General features: G+C 39.0%; 1 protein-coding gene and 1 long non-coding RNA gene across 2 annotated transcripts in view; one reads left to right on the forward strand and one right to left on the reverse strand.

Moving 5' to 3' along the window:
- LOC115277816 overlaps positions 1-6,067 on the forward strand; it is an 18,225-nt gene extending 12,158 nt beyond the window's left edge. Inside the window, exon 2 of the long non-coding RNA XR_003902524.1 lies at positions 5,765-6,067. This is a non-coding gene — a long non-coding RNA (uncharacterized LOC115277816). The remainder of the gene's footprint in view (positions 1-5,764) is intronic.
- A 1,685-nt stretch (positions 6,068-7,752) lies between these two features.
- Positions 7,753-15,971, reverse strand: part of RNF125 (ring finger protein 125) — a 37,761-nt gene continuing 29,542 nt past the window's right edge. The window contains exons 5-6 of the mRNA XM_029922625.1: positions 11,791-11,898; positions 7,753-8,830 (exon numbers count right to left, since the gene is read on the reverse strand). Of these exons, the coding sequence (XP_029778485.1) occupies positions 8,744-8,830; positions 11,791-11,898 (195 nt within the window). The 3' untranslated portion in view covers positions 7,753-8,743. The remainder of the gene's footprint in view (positions 8,831-11,790; positions 11,899-15,971) is intronic.

Below are 15,971 nucleotides of genomic sequence, written 5' to 3' on the forward strand. Positions count from 1 at the left end.
ATCTTGTGGTTGGTGGGTTTGGGCTCTGTGCTAATAGCCTGGAGCCTGCTTGGGATTCTGTTTCTCCCTGTCTCTGTTTCCCCTCCCCTGCTCTCTCTTTCTCTCTTTCAGAAATGAATAAACATAAAAAATAAAAAAAATTTAAAAAAGCAGAAACAAAACAGCAAAGAAAAAAAGGTCTTTAAAAAATAAAAAATATTGGACTCTAATTTATGCCCTCCCTTTTTTTCGTTGTTTTAATACGAATGGTAGTGCAATAAATATAATCCTGCACATAGATTCCATTTTAGATTAGAGTGCCAGGAAATATTTCCAGAAGTAGAATTATTGTGTCAAGATAATACCACTACCAAATTGCTTTGGAATGTGTACATTATACCACTAACGCTACCTTGCCACACTGTGTCTGTTCTATCACATCTTTCTTGTGTGAAGAACTATCAATTGAGAAATTTTGCTGATAGACTGATTGAAAAAAAAATCTATGGAAAGATCATGCTATGCCAGACATTGTGTTAAGAGAAAAAAGTGGTATCATTATAGTTTTTTGTTTAATATCTTTGATCACGAGTCATATTTGCATGTTTTATATATGCGTGCTTTACAATGTTTCTTCGTTGTTGGCTATATTTTTACATTTATTGCATATTTATTGTTATGGCTGAATGTTATCTCTCAAAATTCATGTTAAACTCCTACCCCCAAACGTGATGGTATTTGGAGTTACTACGTTGAGAAGTGACTACTAGGTTTAGATGAGTTCAGAGGGGTGGATGCCCCCAGGATGTGATTAATTCTTTCATAAAAAGACGAAGAACAGAGTTTGCTGTGGCTCTGCTATGTGAAGGTGACCATTGACAGGGCAGGAGGAGGGGTCTCACCAAGAACTGAATCTGCTGACACCCTGATCTCGAACTTCCCAGCCTCCAAAACTATAACAAATAAATGTCTGTCGGGTAAGTCCCCCAATCTATCGCATTTTGTTATAGTCTGAGCTAAGACACCTATTGAGGTATTCTTATGAATTCTAAGATCATGACCAGAGCTTACTAATTCCAGGGACACCTCGGTTGCTCAGTCAGTTAAGCATCCAACTCTTGATTTCAGCTCAGGTCATGACCTCACAATTCATAAGTTCAACCCCTGCACTGGGCTCTGCACAGATAGCATGGAGCCTGCTTGGACTCTCTCCCTCTCTCTCTGCCTCTCCCTTGTGATCTCTTGCTCTCTCAAAATAAATAAGTAAATTTTTAAGAAAGTAAAAAATAAAATGCACATTAAGATCTTGGTTAGGGAGAACTTGGATGGCTCAGTCAGTTAAGCATCCGACCCTTGATTTTGGCTCAGAACATGATCTCACAGATTGTAAGATTGCGTCCCATGTCAGGGGGAGCTTGCTTGGGATTCTCTCTTTCTCTCTATCTGCCCCTCTCCCCTCAAAATAAGTAAATAGACATTAAAAAATTTTTTTAAATGGATAGCTTAGTGGTGTATACCTGCACTCAAAGGATTTATATTGAGGAGAGGACACTGAATAAAAATGAAAATAAACATGTAAACTAATTTCAAATTCTAAAAACAAGAAACTATAGTAGGCAAATGACAAAATGGGAAAGAGTCTTTGGCTAGAATTATGAGGAAAGGCATGATGAGAAATGACATTTGAGCTGAGAGTTTGAATATTTGGAGGCAGACGCCCCCAACTCCAGAGAAGGAGCCTTCAAACAAAAGGAATACAAGTACCACAGCACAGGGACTACTGTAACCTCAGTGTGCTCAGGGACCAGTGTGACTGGAGTGCACGGATCAAGGGGGAAAGTGTGGCGCAGTGATGGGGCGCCTGGGTGTTCCCTCAGTTAAGCCTCTGACTCCAGCTCAGGTCATGATCTCACCGTTCATGGGTTCGAGCCCTGCGTCGAGCTCTGTGCTGACAGCTCAGACCCTAGAGCCTGCTTTGGGTTCTGTGTCTCCCCCTTCTCTCTGCCCCTCCCCTTCTCTCACACACTCTCTCAAAAATAAACATTAAAAAAAATGTTAAAAAGAGTATAGTGAAGTGAAACTGGAGAGGTAGGTAGGGGCCAGATCATGAAGATCTTTTGAAGAAAATGGAAGGCATTTGGATTTTATTCTAGTAATAAGGGGAAGCCTTGGGAGCATTTTAAGCAGTGGGGAGGGAAAGGGACCTTATCAGACTTCTGCCTTTGAAGATCCTTCTGACTGCTGAATGGATAATGGACCATAATATCCTAAGTGAAGACAGGAAGGCCTATCTACTTGCAGGGATGAAGATGGTTTCGACTAAAGTTGTAATCTCAGAGATGGTGAGAAATGGATGGATTTGAATACATTTTGATAAGTTGCTGATGAATTCATCAGAATTTCAGACATTCTCATTCTGTACATCTGGGGAGGGCCCAGAAAAATGCAAGAACAAGTAACACAAGTGGCTCTGATGAAGTACCCTGAGAAAATACATTTGTAAGGAACTGAAAATGCACTTGACATTTCTTACAATGAAAAGGAAAAAGTGAGTTAAAACATGCAATTATTGTTTTATGGTTGAGAAACTGAGAGATTTTTCATTTGGTAAAATGATTTTAAACGTTGAGCCAAATTAAGCAAAAACTGCCATAGCAAAATGAGTATCAGTTTGTTTTTAAAAAGCTAGTCTCGTTTTGACTTTTTGCCTCTCCTTACCATATGTGTTCTTTTTTTTCTTTTTAAGTAAACTCCACCCCCAAGGTGGGTTTTAAACTCATGACCCAAGATCATGAGTGACACACTCTACTGACTGAACCAGCCAGGTGCCCTCTCCCCCAAGTATTTTTCATACCTTTCCCCTGTGGACCTCCTGCTGTCTACCAACTCTTCCCAGCTTGTGCTTCCATGGTTGGCATTACTGTCATATCCCAATATCCAGTTCTCTTCTACCTGAGAAGATTGCGTGTCCTCAATGCCTTGAAATTCCATATGGCCATGACTTGCTCTGGTAAATGCAATGTGAATGGAAATGACCTAGGTAATCAACTCCTTAGCCCATTGTGGTGAGGGGTGGCTGGGGAAGCCCATGGTAATATACAAATGCCATGAGATCAAAACAGACTGGGATTCGGAGACTGAAGAACAGCTGTCTGGACAATAGGCAGGATCCACAGTTGACTGGGTGAGCGCTGCGGTCTGGGGTGGCTTGTAATTGCAGCATGATCTAATCTATCTTGATCAATCTCTCCCTGGGAGTTCACTTTCACTGGGCTCTCACATGGCTACTCTGTGGCAATGATTAAACTTAATCAAAGACCCATGTGTGGGCTTTGAAACCCCCAAGATTAAAATACCAGATGATTTTCCAGTAATAAGCTAGAAACTTATATATTTCTTAGCCTCAAAGATCTCAGACATAGGTGTCCCTCTGCAATATATTGTCTTACCTTCAGTGAAGATAATCTAGGTGATAAAGGTAAGTCTTCTCAATGCATTCTGAGTCGCTTCTGTTAGGATGTACTCAGTAAACAGTCATCAGAAGTCATGTCAGTAACACCTGTGTTCTGTCCTGTTCCTCTTCTTGTGGAAAACCCAAAAAGCTTTCATCTGTTTGACTATATTCTGATCTGAGGTATACATGATTGTTACCCGAAACACAGTATGTATTTAGCAAGGTGTAGGATTTATAGAGTCCATTTACATCTTACCTTTTAAATTTCAATGAAGCCCTTTGGAAACAGAACCAGCAATAACTCCATGATGCTCAGCATGACCTTGGCCTAAATCTGGGTTACTACACCTCAGGGTAATTCTTTGCTGTGAGAGTTGTCCTGTACACTGTAGATATTGAACAGCATCCCTGGCCTCTGCGTTGCCACATCCCTGGCCAGCAGGCCCACCCCAGCTCTGACAACTAAAAATGCCCCTAGCATTGCCAAATGTCTCCTGGGAGGCAAATGACCTAACTACTGGCCTAAATGAAAGTGTATATTTGTGATAGATATTCCTGAACAATGACAATTTAAAAAGCTAATTAAGTTTGTATAAAAAAACTATCAAGATCTGTATTTAAGAACAGACACAGTAGGGGCGCCTGGATGGCTCAGTCACTTGACTGCCTTGATTTTGGCTCAGGTCATGATTTCCTTGTTCGTGAGATTGAGCCCCACACTAAGCCCTGCGTCAGCCTCCTCACTGAAGGTACTGAGCCTGCTTGGGAGTCTCTCCCTCTCTCTGCCCCTTCCATGCTCGCTCGCTCGCTCTCTCTCTCTCTCAAAATAAATAAACATTAAAAAAAAAAGCAGACACATTAGATATTTTAATGAAAGCAATGGTCCTGCCATTCTTTATTTCTAACAATAATACATATTTACAGAAGGAAAATAATTGTACACTTTAAATTCTGATCACTATACTGATTTGTTGTAGTAGTTGAATAATAAAAGAACAAATCTTTAGTGATTTTTTAAAAATCACTTCAATCATTAAAGGTATAAATGATATGATAAACATTGAATAACTGGAATAAGCCCACTTCAAAATGAAAGACACCTAGCACCAGGTAAAGAAATGAAGCAACGTCATTGGAGACAGGATCTCTTAGGAGATCTGATCTGACACTCTCTTTATCCTAGATTCACAATCCATTTTTTCAATCTACATTTTAGAAACTTGGGTTAAAAAGCCCACGAAGGAAAATCTCCATAGATTTGTGTTGGGTTCGAAGAATTTAGCTTTTAAAGAGTAACATGTGAACCAGTTTTTCCTTTGTTAGGCCTTAAAAAAACTGCATCTTGAGATGCTATAAAGAGAGTGAAATATTTTTCTTAATAGGCCACAACTTCAAATACTGTTTTAGCCCCCCCAGTTTTATTGAGAAATAATGGATATATGTCACCGCATAATTATGTTTAAGATGTACAATATAACAGTTTGATTTACAGTTTTCACTTTTTAAAACAATGAATTATAAATTCCTTTTTATTAAAGGTTAAAGGCACAGTGAAATAAGGAATATTTGCACTTTACCATTTTAGAACACAAAATAATTCCAAAGGCGAAATAACTCAGGCGGCCAGCACCTTGTTTGTCCTGTAGGTGGCAAAATTATCCTAAGCGGAATCCAGGAACGGGATGCAGAATTGCTGTGCTGAAGTTAATAGTGGTAGATGATTTAAAGCTTTACTTAAAATATAGTTTTCAATGTTTTGAAGTTTTTTCATTGTACAGATTTAAAGATGCCTTTTGTGTGGCTCTGAATTAACAGTTTTATTTTCTGGATAATCAGTACTAATGCTCAGAAATATATTGTTTTATTGTTTTTGAGGGACCAGATTTTCAGTCAGATTATCTTTGAAAAATTCCTCTCTTTTTGCACTTGTCTAGAAAATTTTGCTTTATTGCATGATCCATCCAAATTGCAGGACAAGAGCCTGTGAAACTAAAAATCTCTTCCTACCAGTTTGCAGCTGTGAAAGCAAGCTTGAAACCTGTATCTAAGAGAGAGGAAATAAGGCCCTCTAGATTTCATCCGGTTTTATGTTTTTCTAATTACCTCACAGGGGATGGCAGAATAGTAAGCAAGACTTTAAAGAGGAATGGGTAATTATAAAACATTTGGGGCACCGTGATTATGACTACACTTATGTGGAAGGAACAGAGTTTATAACCATTACAATTAAAAAGCTAAGTAGAGCCAAATATTTTATCCTCAGTTGTCATCACTAGTCTTCATAGCTTCCTTTGCTTACTCTCAATACAGAAATGTCATTCTATGTCCTAGATTCATCACCAAAGATCCAGATGTGAGAAACAGAGTCATCCGATGACCACCAGGGACAAGCACTGAATATAAAGCTTTTTGAAGAAGTTAGACTAAATGGGGAATAGAAGGGAGAGAGTATTGTATGCTATACCAACATGTTCCGAAAATGCTAAGATAGTGTGACTTCTACAAATAGAGAATGGGAAGAGCAAATGAAAAAAATTTAATTGTTTCAGTTATCATATTGGTGGTGGTGGTTTTAGCACGGTTATTCCGAGGCTGCTACCTGTGTAAGGTAAATAAAGTGAATAACTAACTGTGCCCTGTATCCTTGAAAACCAGGATTTTCAGTGCAGAAAAGTAGAAATACAGTAGTAATAGAAAGGATTAAGTAAAATCCCAGTAGTACTCAACTTGATTTGGAAGTTTTACACTAAAGTCACAAAGTGTCTTACCTTGTAAAAAAAAAAATAGATATTTCCTGGCTGTGGGGAGCGGCAAAGATTCAGCTGCTAGGCCATTTGCTAGCCGGATATGTCACTCCCTGAGGGGAGTTGCAAAAATAGGCAGGGGAGCGCCACTCCCTGTCAGAGGAGAAGCCAGAAGAACAAAGATCAATTGCCTACAGGCAGGGTGGTATCGGCCCTTCAGTGCTGTGCTAAAAACTTTAGTTTATTTCCTTCTTTACCCTAGCCAAAATCCCTTAACCCTGTTTCCTAGCAACAGACCTAGGTCAGCTGCCTTGTTCTCCCACCAAAAAACCTATATAAGATACAGTGTCTTCTGCATAAAGAAGAGGAGGCTTGATCAGATACCGTGTGCTGTCTCCACTCTCTGCGTCTCCCTCCTGCCCTTTCTCTCCCTCCCTCAGGATCAAGAACCCGAGAGGATTTTCCGCCTGGCAGGGTGCCCTGCCACGACACCTGGCTCTCTCCTGGCTCTCTCCGGAAAACAATGGCCAGTCTACTAGCAATGAGCATGCTTAGAGCCCTGATTATGGTTCTGAAATGCCATTTCTCACCAAAAGTAACTAAGTTTTTAGAGAGATGGTTGATTCCAAGTCCAGGGCAGATAACACACAAGTTGAGCCTGAAATATCTTGTCTTCCGAGATAGCAAGGAAGCCAATGAAGGGTAGTGTCAAAACAACTCAGCGCCAACTTGGTGTGGCTCCCAATGGCCAGAGGTGGAACAATTTAAACTTCAATAAGGTAATATTTGAAATGGGTTGAGGCCTACCATATACGTTTGAATCCATGAGTTCATAATACTGAAAAAAAGAAAAGGTGATCCCCTGGAAGCAAATAGGAAACAAGTTTACTATCTCAAAAATTAATAAATGAAGGGAGAATACAAATATTTACTTTCCCTTTCCTATACAACCCTGACCATTGGTTAACCAAATAGTAGATGTGGGGAAACATCTCTTTATAAAAATGTTCCAACTAATAATTGAAAGAGAAAGGATAGAATTAGAATATCCTTCAACTCACAATAAACCAATGGATCTGGGCATCGAGTATCAATTTCAGCTGACATCATGAAAAGAGAGAACCAGACATTGTGTGCCCTCTGATGAACGGGCACACCATGACCTATAATCTTGCCAAAAAGGACTGAACCTGAGTCTATTATACCTGGACCCATGCGTCAATATTAGGGGAAAGAGGAACATGCTGAATTGCACCATGAGCATGCAAACAGCAAAATACAGATTGTGGGTAACTCTATCCAAGACCAAGTTCTTCAGCTAATACATTTTAAGGAAAAGAAAAGAGAAACTACAGATTAAAAATACACACTTAGGTATTGATATCACTGTAGTGATTACTTTTTTTTTAAATTTTTTAAAAATGTTTTTATTTATTTTTGAGAGAGAGAGAGAGAGAGAGCGCGAGTGAGAGAGCATGAGCAGGAGAGGGTCAGAGAGAGAGGGAGACACAGAATTCAAAGACAGGCTCCAGGCTCTGAGCTAGCTGTCAGCACAGAGCCTGACGTGGGGCTCAAACCCATGAACTGTGAGATCATGAGCTGAGCTGAAGTCGGACGCTTAACCGACTGAGCCATCCAGGTGCCCCAGTGATTACTTTGGTGGAAGACAGTTAATAACTGTGAGTGGACACACAGAGGACATCCAGAGTGTCTGGCAGACTTCTAAAACTGTTTCCTACATTTTCTGTTTGGCTTTCAGTATTAATATTTTATATATCTTTTTCTAACAGATGAAAGTAAAAAGAAAATCAAAGCCCTTGGGGTTTTCCACTAAAAATTATGGATGTGAACACTTCTATAAATATCGGCTAAAGGTCCTTAAGAAATTACCTATATTATAGAAATATTTCTAAATAATAAGCTACAAATATTTGAAAAATATAATACTAAATTCTTATTGTGCACAGTTATAAAAAGTCGAAGGATTAAGTATACACTGTTAACACAACATTTACTTTGTTTACAGTACTATGTTTTACAATTTAGTTAAGCAGGCTTTGCTGACTACCAAGGTTTTTCTTTTCTACTCTGACACAGGCTATCCATATTATTCTATTAGAGATTAGACAAGCACTAGAGCAGATTTCGGGTTTCCTTGAAGGTCCATACTTGGTTTCACTCTCCATTTTTTACAAAGAACAAATATTAGTTATCTTGCCCAACCATGATGATAGTTATTAATCTACAGCATTATACATAGTATCATCCAGTTTGCAAATAAAGATCATTCACTCACATATCCTGCCTCATGTTCTCTTCTATACCTTGATGGCTGGTGGAGACTAATTTTTGTTAAGTGTCTAAGAAAGTCAAGAATGTAAAACAGATTTAAACCATCGAAATAAAAACAATTTTAAAATGCAATATAACAATTAACATGGACAAACATATAACTGTGTTGTACATTTTTGCCCATCGAACATTGACAATTTCCCTCTAATTGCTCAAGCAGCATCTTAACAAATGGTGCAATTGTATGGTCTCCTTCCCTTTCCTTTGGATAAAATTATGTGGTGTTGGAGTGATTCACATATTCCAGAAGTGACCGGTCTAAGACCCTTCGGATAAGAGCTTCCTCAATTATATTAAAATCCTACAATGAAGAAAAATAATTAGAAACATACAGAGATGACAGTTTTTAGCAACTGGAGGATAAAAGTCAAGGCAATGTCTCATTTTGCAGGAAAGCAGAGCCCTGTCCCAAGTTTCCACGGAAACTCTGATAAACTTATCCCAGAACTTTTGCTTCGGGGCTAGTGCGTTTTTCTATTTCTTTTTAATGCATAACAATGAACTAGTTATTCTCATAGTAGAATAGTCTTGATTTGGAATTTAAACTAGTAATTTTTAGTCAACATTATAAATCGTAGTCAGGCTGCTATGTTCCAAGTAAACTTTTAATATGGAGTAAAGTCAAGACATTCCCCTGGAATTATCCAATCCCAGTACCACTACTGAGTATTTCTGAAGAATAAATTGAACACAAAACTCTCTTTCTCCTTGCCTCCCTATGATCAAAATGGCTTTCAAAACTTTAAGTTAGCACATGCTAGAAATAAAACAAAAACCATTAAGAGCCTTATCCTCTGCAATCTATTTCCTCTTCTGCAATTAAAAAAAGACAGAAGTAAAGTCTCTATCGGAAATCTATTCTAAAACATAAAAGCATAAAGGCAACAAAATCCAAAGGAAAGCCCTAAGGCCTAGGTGAGAACAAGATTTGAACCAATCCTGGTTTTTTCTTAGGCAGTTCATTAACCTTCGAGCTTCAGATGTTTCACAGCTAAGTGAGGAGGATAGTAACACAATACTCACTTCATAGAAGCTGCTGTAAGGAATAAAATGAGATAATATGCCTAAAGTGCTTAGTATAGTACTTGGTAGCTTGGGAAACCAAAAAGTCAAAACAAATAATACCGCTTCTACCTTACTTCCACATCCAACAATATGGTTTTGAGTTGAGTTGGTTGAAAGTACTCCCATCAAAGTCGCTTCCTCCCTGACCAGCCTGAATCATACTTTGAAAAATCTTGAGAAGAATGGACTCTGAAGAGCCAGAACAGATATGGAGCCAACCTGATTTTTAATACGCCTAACGGAGCTAAGGTAAAAAGAAAACCTTGTGTGTTGTAAAAGATGAGAACGCATAGACCAGAACCAGCCTCTATTGAGGCCCTGGGTGTGTCAGCATCCAGAAAAGACATTGTTTGAGCTCTGGAGCTGAGGACATGAAGCCTCCCCTGTGTAATCTGTCCAGTTCTGCAAGTGATCCTCGCACTCCCATTTACTGTCTCCCCATCTCCAGCTTGCCTAATGCCCTTGCCCAAACTGTGCGTCTCACTTTTTATGCCTGTCGAATTGGAGCCTCTCGAGAGCCTATGTGACGAAGTGCTTTGAACTCTCCTCACCAAATTAACGACAGGCTCAGTGGTTAAATCCCTTGACCAAGGTCACAGAGTTGTGACCAAGTTGTTACATAAACCCAGGTCAGAACCCACATTCCTTGTGTTGAATCTAGATAACCACAGTGGGCCGAGCAGAAAGCAGGGAGAAAATGTTCAAGTGACAATCTTCAATGGTTATTGAAGTCTATCTTGAAATTGCATTAAAAAAAAGAAAAGAAATTAGATAAAAAGAAAGCAGTCCAAAAAGTCATGTGAAAATTGTATGCAAAGTTAAATTTAGCCCTCAATATTTCATGTATTTAGATAGAGGAAACAATAAAATATACTATTTGAGAACATGGCTGTGAGGGATTTTCCTTCCATAATAGGCAGTACCCCTTTGCTGACAGGGACTCGGGGGCTGTCACATGACCCTCACATGGCAACACATGCAGCAAAGTAGAACAAAGGCTACATTAACCTTTGGCTTGTTGTTTTCATTTCTGATCACAGGAAATACAGTCATAAGTTAGAACTATTCATACTACATCTAACTTTTCTTCCAGCCTAAAAAACAACTCTTGGGTGGGGGAGGGGGAATTGGATGAAGGTGGTCAAAAGGTACCAACTTCCACTTAGAAGGCAAATAAGCACTGGAGATGGAATGTGCAACACGAAGGCTCTAGTTAACACCAATGTATGGTCTATGTGAAAGCTAAAAGTTCTCATCACAAAGAAAAAGGTTTTCTTTTATTTTGTGTCTATATGGGATGATGGATGTTAACTCAAATTATTGGTGGTAATCATTTCACAGTATATAAGTCTTTATACTGTATACCTTAAACTCACACAGGAGTGCTATAAGTCAATTACTAATAATACTGAAAGAAAAAAAATTTTTTTTAATTCTTTGATTTTTTTAATTTTATTTTTTTGAGAGTATGTGTGAGCCCATGTGAGCAGGAAGGGGCTGAGGAAGGGTGAGAGTGACAATCTTAAGCAGGCCTCACACCCACAGCAGAGCCCGATGCAGGGCTTGGTCCCACGACCCTGCGATCATGATCTAAGTCAAAAGTCAAATGCTCAACTGAGTGAGCCACCCAGATGCCCCCCAAAAATTCTTAATACAGTGAGATTGGCCATGAGTTGGTAGATATTGATGGGTAGTTACTGAGGATATGTGGGAGTTCATGGTACTGTTTTGGCTATTTTTGTATATGTTCATAATTTTTCATAATAAAAAATTTTCAGTATTATAAAAGTTCAAGATACATGAGTTTTACGTTTTATGGAATTTAATAAAAACATGAAGCCTGTTTGTTTTACTACACATATCCATTATGAGCCATTCAGTGTAATAGGACTGCATGCAGAATAAACTCTGGGCCCATCTCTGGTACATAAGTTTTCAACTTTGTAAACATTAACCCTATATGTAGGGAGGGACTAGAGTAAAACTTAAAATATTTTGAAAGTGAAATCTAGTGCTTTACACAATGACTAATTATCTGATCGCATATATTAATAGTCAAGTTTATAAAACTATATTTTTACAATTTCCTACTTAATGCTATACACATTTTTTCCACCATAATTTTGCTTGAACTTAAAAAGATAAAGTTAACACACACCACATAGAAACAATGTAAAAGTAAGAAAATATACTTACTAGGAAATCATCATAAAACAAAGTGTGATTGACTTGCAAATGTCTTATTAAACTGCCACTGAAGCTGCTTGGGTTTTCATTAGGTAATAATCGGCAGAGTGGACAGAACTGAAAATGAAGAAAACCAAGAGTTCAAGAAAGAATTTAAAAGAATCATTAGTGTTAGAATTTAAAACATTGAATAACCATTTAGCAAAGTGAATTTTAACTTTATGAATCTATTGGCCATTCCTCAGCATATTTTATTTCTTATCTATCTATCTCTCTATCTTTTTTTTGAGAGAGGTCAGCATGTGTACATGCACGCAAACTGGGGAGAGGCAAAGGGAGAGAGAGAATTTTAAACAGGCTTCATGTCCAGTGCAAAGCCTGCCACAGGGCTCGATCCCACGATCATGACCTAAGCTGAAAACAAGGGTCAGATGCTTAAGCCGCTTAACCAACCGACTGAGTCACCCAGATGCCCCCTCAGCATAATATTTTAAACCTGCATAAATATTAACAATACTAAGTAAAACTGCATTAATTTCTTCATATGCATTTTCTGTACATATTTATCAATTTATTATTTAAACAATAAAATTTATTATTTAAACAATATATTTAAATAATAATAGTTTAATTAGTTGCCTTGCTCCTGAAATATATAAGATTTTTTGGTATGCAAATAATTTGTTATCACAAATTATGTTATCTATAGTGTTTACCTTTTGGGGATTATTTTCTTAAAATTTTTTTAATGTTTTTTATTATTTTTGAGAGACAGAGACAGCGTGAGCAGGGGAGGGTCAGAGAGAGAGGGAGACACAGAATATGAAGCAGGCTCCAGGCTCTGAGCTAGCTGTCAGCACAGAGCCCGACGCGGGGCTTGAACTCACGAACTGTGAGATCATGCCCTGAGCCGAAGCCGGACGCTTAACCGACTGAGCCACCTAGGTGCCCCGGGGATTATTTTCTTAGAATAAATGACCAGAAATGGAGATTAGCCAGTCAACAATTATGAACATATATAGTTCAAAATATCTATTGCCCTAAAGTTTTTTATTTCCACCAGCAATACAGATTATAACACACTCGTATCAATTAGTATTTACACGTTTTCCTAATTTAACAGCAGTAATGGGTTTAACAAATAACCTTTGTCATTTTCAAATACTTATAAACTCACAAGAAATTACAAAGATAATGCCAGAGGTCCTATGACTCCATCTCCTTCCCCAATGGCAACCTCTTTTTTGTAAACGTTTATTTTTGAGAAAGAGAGAGAGAGGCAGAGTGCGAATGGGAGAGGGTCAGAGAGAGAGAGGAAGACAGAATCCCAAGCAGGTTCCAAGCTATGAGCTGTCAGCAGGGCTCGGACTCACAAGCGGTGAGATAATGACCTGAGCCAAAGTTGGACACCTAAATGACCGAGCCACCCAGATCCCCCCAAATCTTTTTAAAAAATATTTTTAGTGTTTATTTTTGAGAGAGAACAAGCACGAGCGGGGTAGGGGCAGAGTGAGGGAGACAGAGGATCCAAAGTGGGCTCCATGCTGACAGCGGAGAGACTCTGTGGGCTCTTGTGGGCTCAAACCCACAAGCCATCAGATCATGATCTGAGCCAAAGTGGGCCACTTACGTGCTTAGCCGATTGAGCCACCCAGGTGCCCCACCCCACTGGCAACATCTTATATAACTGTAGTACATTGTGGAAACCAGTAAGTTGGCAATTAACAACAAACCTTATAAATGTCACTCATTACAAATACAAAAAAAAAAACCCAACAAACCTTACTTAAGAGCCTGCAGTTTTTGCATGAACTCAGTTTTTTGGGTGTGCGTGTGTACTTCTATGAAATTTATCACATATATAAATTTATATAACCACAAACCCAGGGGTGCCTGGGTGGCTCAGTCGCTTAAGCATCCAACTCTTGATTTAGGCTCAGGTCATGATCTTTCAGTTTGTGAATTCGGCCTTAAGTTGGGCTCTGAGCTGATGGTGCAGAGCCTGCTTGGGAATTTCTCTCTCTACCCTTAGCCTGCTCTCACTCTAAATGAATGAATGAATGAATAAATAAACATACTTAAAAAAATAAAATATGAGATGCAGAATCATTACCGAGTGCAAGGTATATGTTAGGCATTAAATTAAGTGCTATTCTTACTTGATCCTCACAACCTAGTGAATGTATTATCCTATACCCTTCAGGAACCCAATTTCAGAAAGGAAGAAAGTTAACTTAGATTTATGCCACTACAAGTATCAGAACGGGATCTAGGCCTCCTAATAGACAATTACACTTTCTTTTCATATTATAATCGTGTTCAATTTATCTGTTTCAATGATAATGTTTCCCTTTACATTTCAATGAGGTCTTTAATTCTTTTCTTATTGATTTCTGGAGGTCTTTGTTTCAGTATGTTCAATATCTACATATACTTCTGAATTTTGCACTATTCCATTAATATTTGTCTTCTTTTTATTTAAAAAAATTTTTTAATGTTTATTTTTGAGAGCAAGAGAGACAATGTGAGTGGAGGAATGGCAGAGAGACACAGAGACACAGAATCTGAAGCAGGCTCCACACTGAGCCATCAGCACAGAGCCCAATGCGGGGCTTAAATTCACAGACCACGAGATCATGACCTGAGCTGAAGTCAGATGCTTAACTGACTGAGCCACCCAAGCACTCCAGTACTTGCCTTATGTATATTTTTAAAAATTTTTTAATGTTTTACTTGTTTTTGAGATAGAGAGAGACAAAGCATGAGCAGAGGAGAGACAGGGAGAGCGGGAGACAAAAAATCTGAAGCAGGCTCCAGGCTCTGAGCTGTCAGCACAGAACCTGACGCGGGGCTTGAACCCATGAACCATGAGATCATGACCTAAGCCAAAGGTGGACTCTGAACTGACAGAGCCGCCCAGGCGCCCCTGTCTTATTTTTAATAAAATTACATCATTTCAGTAATTATTACTTTATAATCATTTCTGATTTTCTAATCACAAAATTCTACCCCAAGATAGCACTTAATCTACCCGGAGGTTCCTATGTAGTAATGAGAACACAGCTGAGACCAAGAAATATTTTAAGAAAAAGCAACAATTTTTTGTGGTGTGAAGGAAGGGATACTAGTTATAGAGATCTGTTCACTCAGTCTCTTTGTTGTGCCCTACTATGTGCTAGCCACCTGGAATACGGAAGCTGGTAATGACAGGGCGTGTTGTGTGGTCTGTGAGATAAGAGCACCTTGGGTCCTCATCCCTGCAGACTCTTGCTCACTGTGGGACCTTCAGCACGTGAGTTTCCCTCTTCTGTGAAGTGGAGATCCTACCACCTAAACTGTAGAGCAGTTATGATGTTTGGAGATAATGTCCTTAATGTGCCAGGTACATGCTAAGCATTCAATAAACACCAGATATTTACTACTATTTGATCCTTGTCCTTGAATATTTGGAGCTCCATGAGGGAAGAGACACGTGTCCTGTTCGCTCCTGCATTCCCAGAACCTGGAAAATTGTTTCCCATTTCATCTCTACCTCTCATTGACTTAACCTGGCAAGTAATTATCTTATCCTATAAAATGAGAACCCTCTCTGCTTTGCGGGGCTGTGTGTGTATTTAAAAGACGTCATTTAACGTTTTGAAGCTCATCATTATATTAGCTCAGCCTTGGTACAAATACTAAATGGTTGCCATTGTTACCAGGTAAGCAAATACTTTTGCTACTGAATAGCCAGTGCTAGAGCTGAGATGTTACCCTACATGTTCAAGTGTTATACACAAAATGACAGTTCAAGACCTAAAAATGGAATCATTAATTTTGCCTAGGAAATCAGGAAAGGCTTCAGCCAAGCTGCTGGTAACTGAAATGAGTCTGGAAGCTGTAAGAGTTGCCTTGGGAAAGCAACTGAGCAGCCACTTTGATGTGGAAAGCTTCGAACACTGACAACCCCCACTTGCAAACCTGGGATGACCCAAGCCATTTGGAAAGCACTAGCGGCCATTTTATTGCAGGCCAGATAACAGATCCAGGCGCCACCAGGACTGACGACCCCCACTCTCAATCTGGACTATCTCAAACTGTAATGCCTCCCCATGGAATTCCAGCATCCCCCTCCCCACCGAAGCGAACAACCAATTGAATCCTGCCACCGTCCAAAGAAGACCCTACGTGGCTATCAGCCCACCTAAGCT

The sequence above is a fragment of the Suricata suricatta genome, chromosome 14 (genome assembly GCF_006229205.1).
Source record: "Suricata suricatta isolate VVHF042 chromosome 14, meerkat_22Aug2017_6uvM2_HiC, whole genome shotgun sequence".
Taxonomy (NCBI): domain Eukaryota; kingdom Metazoa; phylum Chordata; class Mammalia; order Carnivora; family Herpestidae; genus Suricata; species Suricata suricatta.